At 53.3% G+C, this 23,568-nt stretch overlaps 1 protein-coding gene across 1 annotated transcript in view; it reads right to left on the minus strand.

The window, feature by feature from the left end:
* LOC139256024 (ATP-binding cassette sub-family C member 3) overlaps positions 1-23,568 on the minus strand; it is an 81,239-nt gene that overhangs the window by 15,969 nt on the left and 41,702 nt on the right. Inside the window, exon 2 of the mRNA XM_070874099.1 lies at positions 12,716-12,892. Within this exon, the coding sequence (XP_070730200.1) occupies positions 12,716-12,892 (177 nt within the window). The remainder of the gene's footprint in view (positions 1-12,715; positions 12,893-23,568) is intronic.

Genomic DNA, 23,568 nt, shown 5'->3' on the forward strand with positions numbered 1-23,568 from the left:
GAACGACTGGTAATGGACCTTTTGGTTCCAACAACGGGGCCTCCAGCTCATGCTGGAGGTGTGGAGGCAAACACCCAGCCAGAGCTTGCAGGTATCAGCAATACACCTGCAGAAACTGCAACGTCAGCGGTCACTTGGCGCGTATGTGCAGGAAGCCTGCAGCCAGGTTGATGTACAAGGAGGACGGGCCCGATGTAAGCCCTACGAGGCCAAATGGACACTGGGGGAAATCGCTGGAAGCTGAGGTTCAGCGAGTTCATGTGGAGCACCATGTACAGTTCATACACCAGGACGCCACCAATAATGATGAAAGTGCTCCTCAATGGCATCCCAGTATTAATGGAGCTAGACACGGGGGCCAGCCAGTCCCTGATGAGTATCAAACAGTTCGAAAGGTTGTGGGTGTCCAAGGCCAGAAGGCCAAAATTGCCGATTGACGCACAGCTACGGACATATACAAAGGAGATCATTCCGGTGCTAGGCAGTGCCACGGTAGTCGTGACCCACAAAGATTCGGAGAACAGGTTGCCACTCTGGGTTGTCCCGGGGGACGGTCCCGCACTACTGGGGAGGAGTTGGCTTGCTGTCATGAACTGGAAATGGGGCGATGTCAATGCAATTTCTTCTGTGGAGCGAGTATCATTTCTCACAGGTCCTGGACAAATTTGACTCATTATTTCAACACGGCATCGGCACATTCATGGGGACCAAGGTAGTGATTCACATAAACCTGGATGCCAAGCCAGTACACCACAAGGCCAGAGCGGTGCCGTACGTGATGCGGGAAAAGATAGAAGGCGAATTGGACCGCCTGCTGAGGGAAGGCATCATCTCGCCAGTCTAATTCAGTGTCTGGGCGAGCCCGGTCGTGCCGGTGCTCAAGGCGGATGGGTCGGTCAGGATATGTGGCGATTACAAGGCCACCATCAATCGGGTGTCACTCTAAGACCAGTACCCGCTGCCGAGAGCGGAGGATCTCTTTGCGACGCTATCCGGTGGAAAACGTGATTCAAAATTGGACCTGACCTCAGCTTACATGACCCAGGAGCTGGCGAGTGAGTCGAAGAAGCTGACCCTCACGACACACAAGGGATTGTTTGAGTATAACAGATGTCTGTTCGGGATTCGTTCGGCCGCTGCGATCTTTCAGCGAAATATGGAAAGCCTCCTCAAGTCGATTCCAGGGACGGTTTTTCAAGACGACATCTTCATCACGGGTCGTGATACTGAAGAACACCTCCACAACCTGGAGGAGGTGCTACACAGACTGGACCGGGTAGGGCTGCGACTGAAAAAGGGGAAGTGCATCATCTTAGCTCCAGAGGTAGAATTCCTGGGGAGGAGGGTAGCAGCAGGCGGGATCAGACCTACTGCGTCCAAAACGGAAGCGATCCAGAGAGCACCCAGACCCCGTAACACAACGGAGCTGCGTTCGTTCCTGGGGCTCCTGAACTATTTTGGTAACTTTCTTCCCAAATTGAGCACGCTGTTAGAGCTGCTACACGTGCTCCTACGCAAAGGTCGCGATTGGGTCTGGGGGGACAGCATGGAAAGGGCTTTTGATGGAGCACGCGATTTGTTATGCTCCAACAAACTGTTAACGTTATATGACCCGTGTAAGAAACTTGTTTTAACGTGCGATGCGTCGTCCTATGGGGTCGGGTGTGTGTTACAGCATGTCAATGCCAAGGGTCAGTTACAGCCGGTAGCTTATGCCTCCAGACGTCTGTCCCAGGCAGAAAGGGGCTACGGGATGGTAGAAAAGGGAGCGCTAGCATGTGTATATGCAGTAAAAAAAAAATGTACCAGTACCTGTTTGGCAGGAAATTTGAGCTGGAGACAGATCACAAACCCCTAACGTCCCTTTTGGCCGACAACAAAGCCATAAATACGAATGCATCGGCCTGCATACAGAGGTGGGCACTCACGTTAGCCGCCTATGACTACACAATTCGGCACAGACCGGGCACTGAAAACTGCGCCGATGCACTCAGCAGGCTCCCACTAGCCACCACCGAGGGGGCAACCAAGCATGCTGCTGAGATGGTCATGGCTGTTGAAGCTTTCGAAAGCGAAGGCTCACCCGTGACAGCCCGTCAGATCAAAGTCTGGACAAATAGAGACCCGATACTGTCTTTAGTCAAGAAATGTGTCCTGAATGGGGACTGGGCAGCCACGTACGGGGCATGCCCTGAGGAATTTAAACCATTTCACAGGCACAAGGATGAACTCTTGATTCAGGCCAATTGCCTACTATGGGGAAACCAAGTAATCATGCCCCAGATGGGCAGAGAGGTGTTCATCAGAGAACTCCACAATGAGCACCCAGGCATTGTCATGATGAAGGCAATTGCCAGGTCACACATTTGGTGGCCAGGGATCGATGCAGGCCTGGAACTGTGTGTGTGCAGGTGCAACACGTGCGCCCAGCTGGGCAATGTGCACAGGGAAGCCCCCTTAGCCCCTGGCCTGCCAAGCCATGGTCACGCATCCATGTGGACTACGCAGATCCTTTCATGGGAAAAATGTTTTTGGTTGTAGTAGACGCCTATTCCAAATGGATCGAGTGTGACATTCTCAATTCAAGCACATCCTCTGCCACGGTAGAAATCTACGGGCAATGTTCGCCGCCCATGGTCTACCGGATGTCTTGGTCAGCGACAATGGCCCATGCTTTACAAGCATTGAATTCCAGGACTTCATGGAAGGAAATGGTATCAACCATGTCAGAACAGCACCGTTCAAGCCAGCCTCAAACGGCCAGGCGGAACGAGCAGTGCAGATAATCAAACAGGGGATGCTCAGAATCCAAGGGGGTTCCCTACAAAGCCAATAGATCCCAAACACACTTCTGTTGGCCAATAGATCCCGACCACACTCGCTCACAAGGGTTCCACCCGCAGAGCTGCTAATGAAAAGGACGCTCAAAACCAGGTTATCCCTTATACACCCTGCCATGAAAGAAATTGTTGAGAGCAGGCGCCGGTCACAATGTGACTACCATGACAGGAATGCGAGGGCGCGATGTATTGTTGTCAATGACCCTGTCTTTGTGCTCAACTACGCTGCAGGGCCCAAATGGCTCGCAGGCACTGTGATTGCTAAAGAGGGGATTAGGATTCTGATAGTTAAACTTACCAATGGACAAATCTGCCGCAAAGACGTGGATCAAACAAAAAGGAGGTTCAACAACCCCATAGAAGCAGAGGAAGAACTCCTCCACAGGTGACCGAACACCGGAACCAAAGGGAGGAGAGCCCAGTCACTGTGGACAGTCCAGACAGGCCTGAGGCACCGCAAACAGCAGACACTCAGGCCAGCGCCCAACAACCGGAGCCCCAACTCAGGCGCTCGACAAGGGAGCGTAAACCACCAGAGAGACTCAACCTGTGATCCCAATAAGAATTTGGAGGGGGAGGTGATGTCATGTATTCAGCTATCATTGTTACCCGTGTATAAGCTGACCTAAGTTGTACACCTTAAGAACACTGACCACAAGGGGGTGAACTTGTTGGGAGACACTCGTAACCTGGACTTTCAGGTATAAAAGGGGAAGCTCCACCCACCTTCATCACTTGAGGTCTTGGTAATAAAGGTAACATGGTCAGAGTGACCTTCTCTCAAGTATGGGCCTCGTGTGCATTTATACTGTATAGTAAGGGCATATCATATTCCATCACACTCCTGACTTGTGTCTTGTAGATGGTGGAAAGGCTTTGGGGAGTCAGGAGGTGATACACTCGCCGCAAAATACTCAGCCTCTGACCTGCTCTTGTAGCCACAGTATTTATGTGGCTGGTTCCGTAAGTTTCTGGTCAATGGTGACCCCCAGGCTGTGGATGGTGGAGGATTCGGCGATGGTAATGCCGTTGAATGTCAAGGAAATGGAGAGGGGAGAGGGGAGAGGGGAGAGGGGAGAGGGGAGAGGGGAGAGGGGAGAGGGGAGAGGGGAGAGGGGAGAGGGGAGAGGGGAGAGGGGAGAGGGGAGAGGGGAGAGGGGAGAGGGGAGAGGGGAGAGGGGAGAGGGGAGAGGGGAGAGGGGAGAGGGGGCAGAATAGCAAAAGGCTGTTTCACTGGTCACGCAGACCTGCGTTGATCTAACCATTAAACTCCTGTCGGTTAGTTAGCACGGGGAGAGATAAACAGCACTGTAGATTAAACAGAAAGAGCAACTCAAATTAAATGCTATATATTTACACGGAAGCTCATTCATACTCTAAATCCATTAATGATTCACTCGCCCCCTCATAAAAAGGAGACTGGGCCCTTGGGAATAAAATTGGTCATTGTTTAATGAGAGCTGCTCCCTCCTGGCACAGTAAACAGGCTGAGCTACCGTGCGAACACACACTGCTGATCTCACAATCACAACCTCCAGCCACTTCCTTTGGATTTTTCCCCTTTGATCATTTCCAGACGTACTGTTACCCCCTGACCCTCCCGCCCCTCCCCCACTCGCACCCCCGACCCCACTGCCCCTCCCACTCGCACTCCCCGCCCCTCCCCCACTCGTACCCCCAACCCCCCGCCCCTCCCCCACTCGCACTCCCTGACCCTCCCTCCCTCGCACCCCCCCCGTCCCTCTCCCACTCGCACCCCCCACCCCTCCCCCACTCGTGCCCCCCGCCCCTCCCCCACCCCCCGTCTCTCTCCCACTCGCACCCACCGGCCCTCCGCCACTTGCACCCTGACCTCCTGCCCCTCCCCCACTCGCCCCCCCCGCCCCTCCCCCACTCTCCCCTGCCCCCCCCCCGTCCCTCCCCTGCCCCCCGCCTCTCTCCCACTCGCACCCACCGGCCCCTCCCCCACTTGCACCCTGACCCCCTGCCCCTCCCCCACTCGTGCCCCCCGCCCCTCCCCCACTCTCCCCTGCCCCCCTGTCCCTCTCCCACTCGCACCCACCGGCCCCTCCCCCACTTGCACCCTGACCCCCTGACCCTCCCCCACTCGTGCCCCCGCCCCTCCCCCACTCTCCCCTGCCCCCCCGCCGCCTCTCTCCCACTCGCACCCACAGTCCCCCGCCCCTCCCCTACTTGCACCCCGACCCCCTGCCCCTCCCCCACTCGCCCCTCTCGGCCCTCCCAGCCCCAGGCTAGGTGATTCCAGTCTTCAATGTAGCACAAAGAGAATGCAGTCACTGTAAACACACCAACATACATAACTGGAGCACAAGGGTTTATACGGTGAGACACGGCAATGGACAGGAATGCTCAGAGGTCAGAAATACCTGCAAAATGAGTCACTGAGAATGAGTCAGCCATTCATTTCCTCAGGATTATGTAAATGTTACACTAGATGGAACTTTAATTTACATCTCAGCACAAAGGTATTTTGCATTTCCTTTAAAAAAAATAATTCACAATATGTGGGCATTGCTGGGAAGGCCAGCATTTAATGCCCATCCTTAATTTGCAGGTGGTGGTGTTCCCACGCGCCTGCTGCCCTTGTCCTTCTCGGTGGTGGAGGTTGTGGGTTTGGGAGGTGCTGCCAAAGAAGCCTTGGCGAGTTGCTGCAGTGCATCTTGTAGATGAAAAGACTTGCATTTATATAACACCTTTCACAACCACCAGACATCCCAAATTGGTGCAGTCGCCGCAAAGGCACGGTGGGGAAGAGCCTCAGTTTAAGGCCCTTCCGCCACGGTAAACCCAGGGGCTGGAATCAGTATAAAACCCCCCTCGGGCTGTACTCGTAAACCTTTGTATACATAGAGCACCATAATCTGAAAACACCTGTACAGTGCCATGTATAATGCAAGTTCAGCAACTCTTTAGTAATGTATGTTGTAAAGAAATGTAACTGTACCCTCACCCATTCTGTGTACTGTACATGTAACGTAATTTGATGACTGTATTACAATTGTACTCAATTATACCCTTAAATGTAAAGCAAGCAAATGTACTGAACAGAACTGCCGTCAGCATCCAAATGTATTGTATGGAATTGCTGACCGCATCCAAACGTACTGAACTGCCTTCCAATGTACCGTGCACATTTTTACATGAATAAAGTATATATTTTGAAATAAAAAAAACCCACCAGACATCCCAAAGTGCTTTACAGTCAATTAAATTTGTTGTAATGTGGGAAATGGGCAGCCAATCTGCGCACAGCAAGCTCCCACAAACAGCAATGTGATAATGACCAGATAATGTTTTTAGCGATGATGATTGAGGGATAAATACTGGCCAGGACACTGGGGTTAACTCCCCTGAACTTCTTTGAAATAGTGCCAAAGGATCTTTTGCGTCCTACTGGGAGAGCAGACACGGGCTCGGTTTAACGTCTCATCGAAAGATGGCACCTCCGGCAGTGCAGCGCTCCCTCAGTACTGCACTGGAGTGTCAGCCTAGATATTGTGCTCAAGTCTCTGGTGTGGGTCTTGACAACTTTCTGACTCAGCGGTGAGAGTGTCACCAACTGAGCCACTGCTGACACGCATGGTGCATACTGCAGACACGCTGGGCTGATGGCGGAGAGTGTGAATGTTTCAGGTGGTGGATGGGGCACCAATCAAGCAGACTGCTTTGTCTCGGATGGTGGAAAGGCTTTGGGGAGTCAGGAAGTGGGATACTTTCAGCAGAATACCCAGCCTCTGACCTGCTCTTGTAGCCACAGTATTTATGTGGCTGGTCCAGTTAAGTTTCTGGTCAGTGGTGACCCCCAGGATGTAGATGGTGGGGGATTCGGTGATGGTAATGCCCCTGAATGTCAAGGGGCGGTGGTTAGACTCTCACTTATTGGAGATTGCCTGGCACTTGTGTGGCGCAAATATTACACGCCATTTATCAGCCGAAACCTGAATGTCGCCCAGACCTTGCTGCATGTGGGCACGGACTGCTCCATTATTTGAAGAGTTACAAATGGAACTGAACTCTGTGCAATTATTGGCGAACATCCCCACCTCTGACCTTATGATGGAGGGAAGGGTCATTGATGAAGCAGCTGAAGATGGTTGGGCCGAGAACACTGCCCTGAGGAACCCCTGCAGCGATATCCTGAGGCCTCCAACCACCACAACCAGCTTCCTGTGTGCTCGGTATGACTCCAGCCAGTGGGGCGTGTCCCCCGCTCCGCCACCCCGATTCCCTTGACTTCAATTTTATTGGGGTTCCTTGATGCCACACTCGGTCATATGCTGCCTTGATGTCAAGGGCAGTCGCTCTCACCTCACCTCTGGAATTTAGCTATTTTGTCCATGTCTCAACCAAGGTTGTAATGAGGTCTGGAGCCAAGTGGTCCTGGTGATGATCAGGTTATTGGTGAGTAAATGCTGCTAGATAGCACTGTCAATGACCCCTTCCATCACTTGGCTGATGTCCGAGCTTAGGCAGATGAAGCAGTAATTGGCCAGATTGGATTTGTTCTGCTTTTTGTGGACAGGACATACCTGGGCAGTTTTGCACATTGTCGGGTAGATGCCAGTGTTGTAGCTGTACTGGAACAACTTGGCTAGAGGCGCGGCTAGTTCTGGAGCACAAGTCTACAGCACGACAGCCGAGATGTTGTCGGGGACCAAAGCCTTTGCTGTATCCAGTGCGCCTAATCTGAGGAAGGACGTTCTTGCTATTGAGGGAGTGCAGTGAAGGTTCACCAGACTGATTCCCGGAATGGCAGGACTGTCATATAAGGAGAGACTGTATCGACTGGGCCTTTATACACTGGAGTTTAGAAGAATGAGAGGGGATCTCATAGAAACATATAAGATTCTGATGGGACTGGACAGGTTAGAGGCAGGAAGAATGTTCCCAATGTTGGGGAAGTCCAGAACCATGGGTCACAGTCTAAGGATAAGGGGTAACCAATTTAGGAACGAGATGAGGAGAAAGTTCTTCACTCAGAGAGTGGTGAACCTGTGGAATTCTCTACCGCAGAGAGTTGTTGATGACAGTTCATTAGATATTAGAGGGAGTTAGATATGGCCCTTACAGCTAAAGGGATCAAGGGGTATGGAGAGAAAGCAGGAAAGGGGTACAGAGGTGAATGATCAGCCATGATCTTCTTATTGAATGGTGGTGCAGGCTCGAAGGGCCGAGCGGCCTACTCCTGTACCACCATTTTTAATGTTTCTATGTTTTTTCCGGGGTGGGGGGCCGGGGAGGAGAGAGGCGCTGGGGGGAGAGAGAAAGAGGCTGGGGGTGAGAGAGAGGCTGGGGGGAGGGGGGGGGGGGAAGAGAAGAAGAGAGAGCCGGGGGGGGGGGAGAGAGAAGAAGAGAGAGCCGGGGGGGGGAGGGGTGGAGGGGAGAAGAGAGAGGCTGGGGGGAAGAGACAGAGAGGCTGGGGGGAAGAGACAGAGAGGCTGGGGGGAAGAGACAGAGAGGCTGGGGGGAAGAGACAGAGAGGCTGGGGGGAAGAGACAGAGAGGCTGGGGGGAAGAGACAGAGAGGCTGGGGGGAAGAGACAGAGAGGCTGGGGGGAAGAGACAGAGAGGCTGGGGGGAAGAGACAGAGAGGCTGGGGGGAAGAGACAGAGAGGCTGGGGGGAAGAGACAGAGAGGCTGGGGGGAAGAGACAGAGAGGCTGGGGGGAAGAGACAGAGAGGCTGGGGGGAAGAGGGAGAGAGGCTGGGGGGAAGAGGGAGAGAGGCTGGGGGGAAGAGGGAGAGAGGCTGGGGGGAAGAGGGAGAGAGGCTGGGGGGAAGAGGGAGAGAGGCTGGGGGGAAGAGGGAGAGAGGCTGGGGGGAAGAGGGAGAGAGGCTGGGGGGAAGAGGGAGAGAGGCTGGGGGGAAGAGGGAGAGAGGCTGGGGGGAAGAGGGAGAGAGGCTGGGGGGAAGAGGGAGAGAGGCTGGGGGGAAGAGGGAGAGAGGCTGGGGGGAAGAGGGAGAGAGGCTGGGGGGAAGAGGGAGAGAGGCTGGGGGGAAGAGGGAGAGAGGCTGGGGGGAAGAGGGAGAGAGGCTGGGGGGAAGAGGGAGAGAGGCTGGGGGGAAGAGGGAGAGAGGCTGGGGGGAAGAGGGAGAGAGGCTGGGGGGAAGAGGGAGAGAGGCTGGGGGGAAGAGGGAGAGAGGCTGGGGGGAAGAGGGAGAGAGGCTGGGGGGAAGAGGGAGAGAGGCTGGGGGGAAGAGGGAGAGAGGCTGGGGGGGGAAGAGGGAGAGAGGCTGGGGGGGGAAGAGGGAGAGAGGCTGGGGGGGGGAAGAGGGAGAGAGGCTGGGGGGGGGAAGAGGGAGAGAGGCTGGGGGGGGGAAGAGGGAGAGAGGCTGGGGGGGGAAGAGGGAGAGAGGCTGGGGGGGGGAAGAGGGAAGAGGGAGAGAGGCTGGGGGGGGGGGAAGAGGGAGAGAGGCTGGGGGGGGGAAGAGGGAGAGAGGCTGGGGGGGGGGAAGAGGGAGAGAGGCCTGGGGGGGGGAAGAGGGACCGAGAGGCTGAAGAGAGGCTGGGGGGGGGAAGAGGGAGAGAGGCTGGGGGGGGGAAGAGGGAGAGAGGCTGGGGGGGGAAGAGGGAGAGAGGCTGGGGGGGGGGAAGAGGGAGAGAGGCTGGGGGGGGGAAGAGGGAGAGAGGCTGGGGGGGGGAAAGAGGGAGAGAGGCTGGGGGGGGGAAGAGGGAGAGAGGCTGGGGGGGGGAAGAGGGAGAGAGGCTGGGGGGGGAAGAGGGAGAGAGGCTGGGGGGGGAAGAGGGAGAGAGGCTGGGGGGGGGAAGAGGGAGAGAGGCTGGGGGGGGGAAGAGGGAGAGAGGCTGGGGGGGGGAAGAGGGAGAGAGGCTGGGGGGGGGAAGAGGGGAGGCTGGGGGGGGAAGAGGGAGAGAGGCTGGGGGGAAGAGGGAGAGAGGCTGGGGGGGAAGAGGGAGAGAGGCTGGGGGGGAAGAGGGAGAGAGGCTGGGGGGGAAGAGGGAGAGAGGCTGGGGGGGAAGAGGGAGAGAGGCTGGGGGGGAAGAGGGAGAGAGGCTGGGGGGGAAGAGGGAGAGAGGCTGGGGGGAAGAGGGAGAGAGGCTGGGGGGAAGAGGGAGAGAGGCTGGGGGGAAGAGGGAGAGAGGCTGGGGGGAAGAGGGAGAGAGGCTGGGGGGAAGAGGGAGAGAGGCTGGGGGGAAGAGGGAGAGAGGCTGGGGGGAAGAGGGAGAGAGGCTGGGGGGAAGAGGGAGAGAGGCTGGGGGGAAGAGGGAGAGAGGCTGGGGGGAAGAGGGAGAGAGGCTGGGGGGAAGAGGGAGAGAGGCTGGGGGGAAGAGGGAGAGAGGCTGGGGGGAAGAGGGAGAGAGGCTGGGGGGAGCGGGAGAGAGGCTGGGGGGGGCGGGAGAGAGGCTGGGGGGGGCGGGAGAGAGGCTGGGGGGCGGGAGAGAGGCTGGGGGCGGGAGAGAGGCTGGGGGCGGGAGAGAGGCTGGGGGCGGGAGAGAGGCTGGGGGCGGGAGAGAGGCTGGGGGCGGGAGAGAGGCTGGGGGCGGGAGAGAGGCTGGGGGCGGGAGAGAGGCTGGGGGCGGGAGAGAGGCTGGGGGCGGGAGAGAGGCTGGGGGCGGGAGAGAGGCTGGGGGCGGGAGAGAGGCTGGGGGCGGGAGAGAGGCTGGGGGCGGGAGAGAGGCTGGGGGCGGGAGAGAGGCTGGGGGCGGGAGAGAGGCTGGGGGCGGGAGAGAGGCTGGGGGCGGGAGAGAGGCTGGGGGCGGGAGAGAGGCTGGGGGCGGGAGAGAGGCTGGGGGCGGGAGAGAGGCTGGGGGCGGGAGAGAGGCTGGGGGCGGGAGAGAGGCTGGGGGCGGGAGAGAGGCTGGGGGCGGGAGAGAGGCTGGGGGCGGGAGAGAGGCTGGGGGCGGGAGAGAGGCTGGGGGCGGGAGAGAGGCTGGGGGCGGGAGAGAGGCTGGGGGCGGGAGAGAGGCTGGGGGCGGGAGAGAGGCTGGGGGCGGGAGAGAGGCTGGGGGCGGGAGAGAGGCTGGGGGCGGGAGAGAGGCTGGGGGCGGGAGAGAGGCTGGGGGCGGGAGAGAGGCTGGGGGCGGGAGAGAGGCTGGGGGCGGGAGAGAGGCTGGGGGCGGGAGAGAGGCTGGGGGCGGGAGAGAGGCTGGGGGCGGGAGAGAGGCTGGGGGCGGGAGAGAGGCTGGGGGCGGGAGAGAGGCTGGGGGCGGGAGAGAGGCTGGGGGGGGGGGGAGGGGGGGCGAGGGGAGAGAAATGGCCTGGGTGGGGGGGGGAAGGCGGGGGGAAATCGGAGAGGAGAGAAGAGGAGAGAGGGAACTTCGGAAAGACGGATCATGTTCTTCCAAGCCCCTACAAGGGACATCGTTGGGAGTGGATGAAATCCAGAAGTCACAACACTGTCAATATTCACTTCATACCCAATAAACCTGTTAATAATCTGATCACAATGCTTGCCCCATCTATGGTGGGGGTTGGGGAAGGATGCATGTACTTATGCTGGGGTGCAGGACTTTGGCTGGGGGAGGGATGTATTTCCACTGGGAAAAGGCACTTTTGGCTGGCCCTTGCTGTCTTCTGGGGAGCTCTGTCCTCTGTCGCTTCAGGAAGTCAAAGTGGATTGAGTAACAATTTGCAAAGTCAGTGAGACCTTGGGATGGGTGGTTCCAGGGTCACATTCCTATGAAACTTCAGGGTGTGGCTTATCCTCCAAGGGGACCACTCATTGATAAAGGGTGGAGCATGTTGGCCATTTTTGCAGTACAAATAAGCGCATCCTTGTGTAATCATAGAAGTTTACAGCACAGAAAGAGGTCATTTCGGCCCATCGTGTCCATCACCATTCACGACGGGATGTGTCAGGACTGCAGAGCTTTGATCTGATCCATTGGTTGTGGGATCGCTTAGCCTCGGCTATGGCATGCATGTAGTCCTGTATCGTAGCTTCCCCAGGTTGGCACCTCATTTTTAGGTAGGCCGCCTGATGCTGCTCCTGCCTGGCATGTTCTTTTACACTCCTCATTGAACCAGGGTTAGTCCATGGTTCGATGGTAATGGTAGAGTGAGGGATATGCCATGCCATGAGGTTACAGATTGTGGTGGAATACAATTCTGCTGCTAATGTCCCGCTGATTGCAGTCATTAGTGAGGGACCTCAGTGGAGAGAAATAAAATCACTTACATTTCAGAAACCCAGGGTCAGCAATAAGCACTCCAACACCAGTGCACAGCACAGGTTAGATACAGAGTAAAGTTCCCTCTACACGGTCCCATCAAACAGTCCCAGGGCAGGTACAGCATGGGGTTAGATACAGAGTAAAGCTCCCTCTACGCTGTCCCATCAAACACTCCCAGGGCAGGTACAGGGGGTTAGATACAGAGTAAAGCTCCCTCTACACTGTCCCATCAAACACTGCCAGGGCAGGTACAGCATGGGGTTAGATACAGAGTAAAGCTCCCTCTACACTGTCCCATCAAACACTCCCAGGGCAGGTACAGCATGGGGTTAGATACAGAGTAAAGCTCCCTCTACACTGTCCCATCAAACACTCCCAGCGCAGGTATAGCACAGGGGTTAGATACAGAGTAAAGCTTCCTCTACACTGTCCCATCAAACACTCTCAGGGCAGAGAGAGGCTTCATTGGGAGAGTTCAATATACCAGAGAGATAGGCCAAAGGGTCTTCCTCACAGTGGTTTTTCGACAGTTCCTCCAAGTTGGTGATCTCCGTTCAGGAGGTGAAATTTGCCTCAACGCCATGTTTGGAGAATGGCCACTTGGGACGAGGTGGCAGAGGGCTACCCGTGTCCATGGAACTTGAACCCCAGTGGGATACGGCGGGGGGGGGGGGGGAAGGATTGGCGGCAAATGTCCTGAGCTGTAATGAGCGAGACACCTACCGTTTTGACCCTGTTGAGCATGGTGACCCTGATGTAACCTCTGCTGCTCTGTCGGAGATACAGGAAGTAAAGGGGAAAGATCACCCACAGATAGACGCACGGAATCCAAACCAGGATAGTCTTCTGGAAGCATGGCGTCAGATCTGGATGGTCGGTGTTGAATGTAACGTTATGATCCTGGAGCAAAGAGAAAGGGGAGAGAGCACAGAAAGAGATCAGCATGGGAGAGGCGTAGCAACAGACTGACATCAGTCATTCACCTCTTTTATGAGGTCCCAATGCCACTTCTCAGTCACACAACCCTCTATTGAGACAACTAGCAACTAACGCAAGGGGCCCAGTCTGTTGGCTTCCCACATGGAGAATTGAGGCAGCTGGAGCTCAGTACCATGAATACACGCAGACAATCAGCCCTCTGATAAACACAATGCCCCAATTCACCCGATAGGCAAATTCTGGTCTGATAACACAATAACAAGGCTCTGCATCGAATGCAAATGAAGCAGCTTGAAACAAATGAGATTGCAAATGGCAACTGTGCCCTGAATCACAGTCCTTAATACCCCAACAACCTCACAGAAAACAAATAAATGTGAACACGGAACTCGAGCCATTGGACCAGGAAATTATTCGAGCAGCACCATGGTAGATTACAGAGGCAGACAGCTGCCCTGGTCTTCAGACTAATTCAGGGGGAAGAAGTGGCTCCCGTAAGCAACACCAGAAACAGCGAGATTCCCTCTGCTCACCATGTGTTGGTGTGCAGGAGACCTGCTCATTGAATGGCGGTGCAGGCTAGAAGGGCCGAATGGCCTACTCCTGCACCTATTTTCTATGTTTCTATGCTCCCAGCTCTACTGCAGTCTCAATGCCCACTGCCAGAACCAACCCGTCCCGATCTCCCCCGCCCGCCCCGATCATAGAAACATAGAAAATAGGTGCAGGAATAGGCCTTCGGCTCCTCGAGCCTGCACCACCATTCAATAAGATCATGGCTGATCATTCCCTCAGTACCCCTTTCCTGCTTTCTCTCCATACCCCTTGATCCCTTAAGCCGTAAGGGCCACATCTAACTCTCTCATGAATATATCCAATGAACTGGCATCAACAACTCTCTGCAGCAGGGAATTCCACAGGTTAACAACTCTCTGAGTGAAGAAGATTCTCCTCATCTCAGTCCTAAATGGCTTACCTCTTATCCTAAGACTATGTCCCCATGTTCTGGCCTTCCCCATCATCGGGAACATTCTTCCTGCATCTAACCTGTCCAGTCCTGTCAGAATCTTATACATTTCTATGAGATCCCCTCTCATCCTTCTCAACTCCAGTGTATAAAGGCCCAGTTGATCCAGTCTTTCCTCATATGTCAGTCCTGCCATCCCAGGAATCAATCTGGTGAACCTTCGCTGCACTCCCTTCAATAGCAAGAACGTCCTTCCTCAGATTAGGAGACCAAAACTGAACACCATATTCCAGGTGAGGCCTCACTGAGGCCCTGTACAACTGCAGTAAGACCTCCCTGCTCCTATACTCAAATCCCCTAGCTATGAAGGCCAACATACCATTTGCCTTCTTCACCGCCTGCTGTACCTGCATGCCTACTTTCAATGACTGATGTACCATGATACCCAGGTCTCGTTGCACCTCCCCTTTTCCTAATCGGTCACCATTCAGATAATATTCTGTCTTCCTGTTTTTGCCACCAAAGTGGATAACCTCACATTTATCCACATTATACTGCATCTGCCATGCATTTGCCCACTCACCTAACCTGTCAAAGTCACCCTGCAGCCTTTTAGCGTCCTCCTCACAGCTCACACCGCCACCCAGTTTAGTGTCATCTGCAAACTTGGAGATATTACACTCAATTCCCTCATCCAAATCATTAATGTACATTGTAAAAATAGCTGGGGTCCCAGCGCTGAGCCTCAATAGTCACTGCCTGCCATTCTGAAAAGGACCCGTTTATTCCTACTCTTTGCTTCCTGTCTGCCAACCAGCTCTCTATCCATGTCAGTACATTACCCCCAAGACCATGTGCTTTAATTTTGCACACTAATCTCTTGTGTGGGACCTTGTCAAAAGCCTTTTGAAAGTCCAGATACACCACATCAACTGGTTCTCCCTTGTCCACTCTACCAGTTACATCCTCAAAACATTCGAGAAGATTTGTCAAACAGGATTTCCCTTTCATAAATCCATGATGACTTGGACAGATCCCGTCCCACCTGCCCTGATTGCCCCTACCTATCCCGATTGTCCCCACCCATCCCAATAGCCACCCACCCCGATCTCCCCACTCGCCCCGATCTCCCCCACCCGCCCCGATCTCCCCCGATCGCCCCACCCGCCTCGATCTCCCCCACCCGCCCCCGATCTCCCCCACCCGCCCCGATCACCACTGATAGCCCCCACCCACCCCGATCGCCCCCACCCGCCCCGATCTCCCCCGATCACCCCCACCCACCCCAATTGCCCCCACCCAACCCGATCTGCTCCACACGCCCAGATCGCCCGCCTACCCCGATCGCCGCCTGCCTGGCCGCCCCCACCCACATCAATTGTCCGCCCCCACCCACCCCGATCGCCTGCCCCCACCCATGCCCCGACCGCCCACCCCGATTTGGATTCGGGAACCAGAAGTACAGTATCAAAATTTGCAGGCGGTGTCGTTAATACAGAGGAGGACTGCGACAAAATACAGGACAACATGAATAAACTGAACGTGTAATTGGCAAATGAATTTCAATAGATAAGTGTGAGGTGGTACATTTTGGTAAAAAGAATAAGGAGGCCACATACTCGTGGGAAAATAAGTGTCTAAGTGGTTGAGGAACAGAGAGATCTGGGTTACAGAGACACAAATCACTAAAAGTAGTGACACAGGTTAAAAAGGCCAATAAAAAGCAAACCAAACACTGTGGGTTAATTCCAGAGAGATAGAATTGAAAAGCAGAAAAGTTATGTTAAACTGGTATAGAACCTTGGTTAGACCACACTTAAAGGACTGTGAAAAGTTCTGGTCTCGATATTATAAAAAGGATATAGAGGCACTGGAGAAGCTATAAAAAGATTTACACGGACGATGCCAGAATTGAGAAGAAAACACTTAAGAAAAACTGAACAGACTGGGGTCTTTACTCTAGAAAGGGGAAGACTGAGGGGTGACCTGATAGAGGTCTTTAAGATTATGAAAGGGTTTGTATGAAAGGATTTGATAGGGTACATAAGAAATAGGAGCACAGAAGAAATAAAACTGTACACAATGCTCCAGGCGTGGTCTCACCAGTGCCTGATATAATTGCAGCGACATCTTGGGGGCGAAATTGCCCCGTGCACTGATTAGTAACCTTCCGGGGCTGGGAGTTTAGTGCCCGGCGTTAAATTGGGCATACTGCCCCCCCAAAGGACTCGGAGCGCTGTCTCTGGCTTCCTTTGGTGGGTGGGTCCCGGGGCAGTAATACCGACGCGCTACAATGCCCCTCCCCTTGGATTAAAGGCGCCAGCCGCTGCGCACTCTGCAGGTCCTTCGGTGGCCGCCTCTGGGCCACCGAGGCAACGTGAGATCAAGCTAGCAGCCTGGCACCCAAGTCGGGACTTGGGCCGCCATAGTTGAGCCAACCCAAGAGTCGGCCCACAAACAAAGATGGCGTCTCGGGGTGCTGCAGGACTCCCCATTAAACAGTGCCCTGAGTGCTGATGCCTGCCAGCTTCACAGCTCGCGGGGCATTGTCGGCGCGGCGAGGGGTCGGCGCATGGCGGGCGAGGGGTCTGGGCGGCAAGGCGAGGGGTCGGGGAGGCGAGGGGAGGGGTCGTGGTGCACGCCGATGATGCTCGGGGCGTGGCGCTTCAGGGTCATCACCTCCCAAACATAGAAACACAGAAACTTACAGCGCAGAAGGAGGCCTTTTCGGCCCATCGTGTCCGCGCTGGCCGACAAAGAGCCGCACGGCCCTCGGTCAGCAGCCCTGAAGGTTACATATAAACCTATGAACAATGACGGAAAGGCAAAGAGCACCCAGCCAAACCAGTCCGCCTCACACACTGTGATACCCCTTGTACTGAAACATTCTACACTCCACCCCAACCGGAGCCATGTGATCTCCTGGGAGAGGCAAAAACCAGGTAAAAACCCAGGCCAATTTAGGGAGAAAAAATCTGGGGAAAATTCTTCTCTGACCCATCCAGGCGATCGACACTAGTCCAGGAGATCACCCTGGCTGTATTCTATTCCCTGCAGCAGTTTCCCGGGGCCAGTAGCCCCCCGCTCTCCCGGGCGAAAACTGCCGTGCACTAATGGGGCAAGAAAAAGGGGCCATTTTTCCCCCCTTTACTCATACACAAATCCCTTTGTAATAAAGGCCAACATACCATTTACTCTCTTAATTGCTTGCTGTACCTGCATGTTAACTTTCAGTGATTGGTGTACAAGGACACCCAGGTCCCTCTGAACACCAACATTTCACAATCTCTCACCAGTTAAAAAATACTCTGCTTTTCTATTTTTCCTACCAAAGTGGATAACTTCACATTTCACCACATTATATTCCATTTGCCATGTTCTTGCCCACTCACTGAGCCTGTCTCAATCCCCTTGAAGCCTCTTTGCATCCTCCTCACAACTTACATTCCCACCTAGCTTTGAATCATCATCAAACCTGGTAAATGTAGAGAAGATGCTTCCACTTGAGGGGGAGACCAGAACTTGAGGCCATAAATACAAGACAGTCAGTAATAAATCCAATGGGGAATTCAGAAGAAACGACTTTACCCATAGAGAATGTGGAAATCGCTGCCAAAGGGAGTAGCTGAGTCCAACAACATAGAAGCATTTACGGGGAGGCTGGATAAACACGAGGGAGAAAGGAATTGAAGGTTTTGCTGATGGGGTGAGATGAAGAGGGGTGGGAGGTGGCTGGTGTGGAGCATAAACACCGGCACGGACCTGTGTGGACAAATGGCCTGTAAATTCGATTTTTTTATTTCATAAAGACAAGTTAATCTTCCCAGAGGGGAACAAACGAACAAAATGACAAGTGGTTAGCCACCCACACACTTCCCAATCTGAGAATCGCTCTTCACCAACACAAGGGAAGGAATTATTGACAAGTGACTGAAATACTCAGCCTGCGTCGCGATCAACAGCAAGAACTGTCCTGGAAGAACACGCCATTCCGCTCCGCTCCAATCTGGGACACATCCCGAGCGAGATAGCAGCTGGAACACGGCCTCTATTTCTGGGCACTTACCCTTCAGAAAGACATTTGGCTTCGAGGTGGGCGATGGGGTGACATCGTCAGGACCCAGGTCGCTGTTTGGAGTGTGGGCAGGAGCATCAGCGGGGCCCTGGTAAAGCACAGGAGCGGGAAAGGTGTGTCAGAGCTGCGGCGAGTGACCGAGGCGGAGGAGCGATGAGGGATTGTGGCCGAGAGTCGGTGGGTGATCGTGGCGGAGATGCGACAAATGTTTTTGTGGCAGAGGAGCACTGAGCGATCGTGGCAGAGATGCGGCGAATGTTTGTGGCGGAGGAACGGTGAGAAATCGTGGCGGAGGTGCAGCAAATGAGGGCCCAGGAGAGCAGAGCCCAGGGGCAGCACGGACCGGCCCACACCGCGATAGGTGTGCACACTAGGTCCGTGCAGCAGAGCAGGTCTCCGGTCGTCCTGGTTAATCCTTGCCACTAGATAAAGGCCTAGCTCTGTCAAGCCCGTGTGGTGGCTGATGTGCAACAGCCAACACACGTTAAAATAAATCCATGCACAGGCATCTTCCACCCTCTCAACTGGAGTTCAGGACTGGAACATCGGGTCCTTCATTGAAACATCTGTGAACTCGTGTGGAAGCAAGTCATCCTCGTTCCAGGAACTGCCTATGATGATGATGATACATTGGAGAAAGGTCAGGGACGAACAGCAAAGGAGGTTCCAAGCTCCAGATAATCACATAAGGGAGTCACAGAGAATGTTGGTTTCCATGAAGCAAGGACACCAGAGAGGATTGAGACCCTTAAACCGCTGCATGGTACAAGTATGTAGGTGTACGTGGGCCGCTTAACCTGAACCACGACCATAGAACATGTACAACGTTAATCACCATCAAACCGGACTAGTGGTTAGAAAATTCCACACAATCCTTCCCTTGGAATTAACACCGGCTGCACAGCAGTCCTGTTCCTAACCAGCTTTTGTTTGATATACCCCTCACTACAACACTGATATACTCCACACCCTCACTGTAACACTGATATAGGCCACACCCCTCACTGTAACACTGATATACCCCACACCCTCACTGTAACACTGATAGTGAGGGGTGTGTGTGTGGAGTGTAACACTGATATACCCCACACCCCTCACTGTAACACTGATATACCCCTCACTGTAACACTGATATACCCCTCACTGTAACACTGATATACCCCACAACCCTCACTGTAACACTGATATACCCCACACCCCTCACTGTAACACTGATATACCCCTCACTGATATACCCCACACCCCTCACTGTAACACTGATATACCCCACACCCCTCCCTGTAACACTGATATACCCCACACCCCTCCCTGTAACACTGATATACCCCACACCCCTCCCTGTAACACTGATATACCCCACACCCCTCCCTGTAACACTGATATACCCCACACCCCTCACTGTAACACTGATATACCCCACACCCTTCACTGTAACACTGATATACCCCACACACCTCCCTGTAACACTGATATACCCCACACCCCTCACTGTAACACTGATATACCCCACACCCCTCACTGTAACACTGATATACCCCACACCTCCCATTGTAGAAACATAGGAAATAGGTGCAGTAGCAGGCCATTCAGCCCTTCTAGCCTGCACCGCCATTCAATGAATTCATGGCTGAACATGAAACTTCAGTACCCCATTCCTGCTTTCTCGCCATAACCCTTGATCCCCCGAGTAGTAAGGACTTCATCTAACTCCCTTTTGAATATATTTAGTGAATTGGCCTCAACAACTTTCTGTGGTAGAGAATTCCACAGGTTCACCACTCTCTGGGTGAAGAAGTTTCTCCTCATCTCGGTCCTAAATGGCTTACCCCTTATCCTCAGACTGTGACCCCTGGTTCTGGACTTCCCCAACATTGGGAACATTCTTCCTGCATCTAACCTGTCTAAACCCGTCAGAATTTTAAACGTTTCTATGAGGTCCCCTCTCATTCTTCTGAACTCCAGTGAATACAAGCCCAGTTGATCCAGTCTTTCTTGATAGGTCAGTCCCGCCATCCCGGGAATCAGTCTGGTGAACCTTCGCTGCACTCCCTCAATAGCAAGAATGTCCTTCCTCAAGTTAGGAGACCAAAACTGTACACAATACTCCAGGTGTGGCCTCACCAAGGCCCTGTACAACTGTAGCAATACCTCCCTGCCCCTGTATTCAAATCCCCTCGCTATGAAGGCTGTAACACTGATATACACCACACCCCTCACTGTAACACTGATATACACCACACCGCTCACTGTAACACTGATATACCCCACACCCCTCACTGTAACACTGATATACCCCTCACTGTAACACATATACCCCACACCTCCCACTGTAACACATATACACTCACTAACACTGTGCGAGAAGACCGAACTTGGCAGTTGGATGGGTGACATGCTCTTGATCCATGACACTGGGCATTGGGTCCATTAGACTCCATCACACTGCACAGTACAAAGTCCATTTTTGGACTGTCTAAAGGCTTTGATGATCTGCTGGGCTGTCATTGGGCAGGTCTCCCAGCACTCATGAGCCAGCAGTTCTGCATAACGGAGGCCAATCCAGCAAGGGCATAGGGTACAATCTGGCCTTTAACCTTGCCGGTGCGCCAGTGCAGAGAACACAGGCTTCTCCATCCTTCCGACAAATGGTGTCTGTTTGATCAAGCCAATTGCTCAATCCCCAGTCTGGAAAGCTTTCTTAGAATTCAATCGGTACAAGGAATTCACTCCCACAGAAACTTCTTGAAAATATTCTCTGAACAGAACAGGACATGTTGTGCCTCAGGCACTTTCCGAGCACAGCATGAATTTCCAGACATTTTATACCTTAACCACAGTCCCTCACCTTCCACAGCTCCTCACTCTAACTGAAAGATTCCTCAGTGCTACACACACACTGATTTACTGTGGAGGGCAGTGACTGCTCCTATCCGGAAAAATGTATTAGCAGCTTCAAACCGGGCGTGGGCAAATGGCCTGTCCATCTTTCTTGGTGTTGGTGGAGGGAGGAACATTGGCCTGTCACACCAAGAGGCCTCCCCGAAATAGACTGGACCTTGGCTCAGCGTCACATCCAAACAACTGCACTTAGAATCACAGGACATTTACAGCCCAGATGGTATGCTCAATCCTTGAGTGAGGCTTGAACCCAAGCTTATTACTCAAAGGGAACATAAGAAATAGGACTAGAAGTCGGCCATTCGGCCCCTCGAGCCTGCTCCGCCATTCAATAAGATCATGGCTGATACGATCTTGACCTCAACTCCACTTCCCTGCCCATTCCCCATAACCCTTTATTCCCTTATCGTTCAAAAATCTGTCTATCTCCACCTTAAATATATTCAGTGACCCAGCCTCCACAGCTCTCTGGGGCAGAGAATTCCAAAGATTCACGACCCTCTGAGGGAAGAAATTCTTCCTCACCTCAGTTTTAAATGGGCGACCCCTTATGCTGAGACTATGCCCCCTAGTTCTAGATTCCCCCATGAGGGGAAACATCCTCTCTGCATCTACCCTGTCAAGCCCCTCAGTATCTTATAGGTTTCAATAAGATCCCCTCTCATTCTTCTAAATTCCAATGAGTATAGGCCCAACCTGCTCAACTTTTCTTCATAAGACAACCTCTTCATCTCCGGAATCAACTTAGTGAACCTTCTCTGAACTGCCTCCAATTCAAGTATATCCCTCCTTCCTGTATGGCTCAGATATATGGACCATGTACAGCAGGCACCTCAAGTCACTGAAGACCACCACCGATGTCTCTGCAAGATCCTACAAATCCCCTGGGAGGACAGACACACCAACATCAGCATCCTTGGGCAGACTAACATCCCCAGCATTGAAACACTGACCACACTCGGATCAGCTCCGCTGGGCAGGCCACATTGTTCACATGCCAGACACGAGACTCCCAAAGCAAGTGCTCTACTCAGAACTCCTTCACAGCAAACGAGCCAAAGATGGGCAGAGGAAATGTTTCAGGGACACCCTCAAAGCCTCCCTGATAAAGTGCAAAATCCCCACTGACACCTGGGAATCCCTGGCCAAAGACCGCCCTAAGTGGAGGAAGTGCATCCGGGAGGGTGCTGAGTATCTCGAGTTTCATCGCCGAGAGCATGCAGAAATCAAGCGCAGGCAGCGGAAAGAGCGTGCGGCAAACCAGTCCCACCCTCCCTTTCCCTCAACGACTATCTGTCCCACCTGTGATAGCCCACCTGTGATAGAGACTGTGGTTCTCGTATTGGACTGTTCAGCCACCTAAGAACTCATGTTAAGAGTGGAAGCAAATCTTCCTCGATTCCGAGGGACTGCCGATGATGATGTTCCCTCCTTAAATAAGGAGACAAAACTGTACGCAGTACTCCAGGTATGGTCTCACCAATATCCTGTGCAGTTGTAGCAAGACTTCCCTACTTTTATACTCAATCCCCCTTGCAATAAAGGCCAACATTCCATATGCAGTATAATGTTGGAAAGTGTGAGGTTATGCACTTTGGCAGAAAAAAAAAATCGAACAGCAAGTTATTATTTAAATGAAGAAAGATTGCAAAGTGCTGCAGTACAGCAGGACCTGGGGGTACTTGTGCATGAAACACAAAAGGTTAGTATGCAGGTACAGCAAGTGATCAGGAAAGCCAAGGGGATGGAGTATAAAAGCAGGGAAGTCTTGCTACAATTATACAGGATATTGGTGAGGCCACACCTGGAATACTGCGTACAGTTTTGGTTTCCATATTTACGAAAGGATATACTTGATTTGGAGGCAGTTCAGAGAAGGTTCACTAGATTGATTCCGGAGATGAGGGGGTTGACAAGGTGGATGCAGAGAGGATGTTTCTACTGATAGGGATGACTAGAACTAGGGGGCATAATCTTAGAATAAGGGGCCGCTCATTTAAAATTGAGATGAGGAGGAATTTCTTCGCTCAGAGGGTTGTAAATCTTTGGAATTCGCTGCCTCAGAGAGTTGTGGAAGCCTCGACATTGAATAAATTTAAGACAGAAATAGACAAGTTTTTTAACCGATAAGGGAATAAGGGGTTATGGAGAGCAGGCAGGGAAGTGGACCTGAGTCCATGATCGGATCAGCCACGGCCGTATTAAATGGCGGAGCAGGCTTGAGGGGCCGTATGGCCTATTCCTGCTCCTATTTCTTACGTTCTTATTCCATTTGCCTTCCTAATTACTTGCTGTACCTGCATGCTAGCTTTTTGCGTTTCATGTACAAGGACCCACAGATCCATCTGAGCCTCAGCATTTTGTAATCTCTCCCCATTTAAATAATAATTTGCTTTATTTTTCCTACCCAAGTGGATAACCTCACATTTTCCTACATTATAATCCATCTGCCAAATTTTTGCCCACTCACTTAGCCTGTCTTTATCCCTTTGCAGATTTTTTGTGTCCTCCTCACAATTTGCTTTCCCACCCATCTTTGTATCATCAGCAAATTTGGCTCCATTACACTCGGTCCCTTCATCCAAGTCATTAATATCGGTTGGAAATAGTTAAAGCCCCAGCACTGATCCCTGGGAGAGTCCTACCCACTGAGCCAAGCTGACAGAATCAGTGGAAACCACGGCAAATCACCGAGAG

This window comes from Pristiophorus japonicus, unplaced genomic scaffold (genome assembly GCF_044704955.1).
Source record: "Pristiophorus japonicus isolate sPriJap1 unplaced genomic scaffold, sPriJap1.hap1 HAP1_SCAFFOLD_678, whole genome shotgun sequence".
In the NCBI taxonomy this organism is placed as follows: Eukaryota; Metazoa; Chordata; class Chondrichthyes; family Pristiophoridae; genus Pristiophorus; species Pristiophorus japonicus.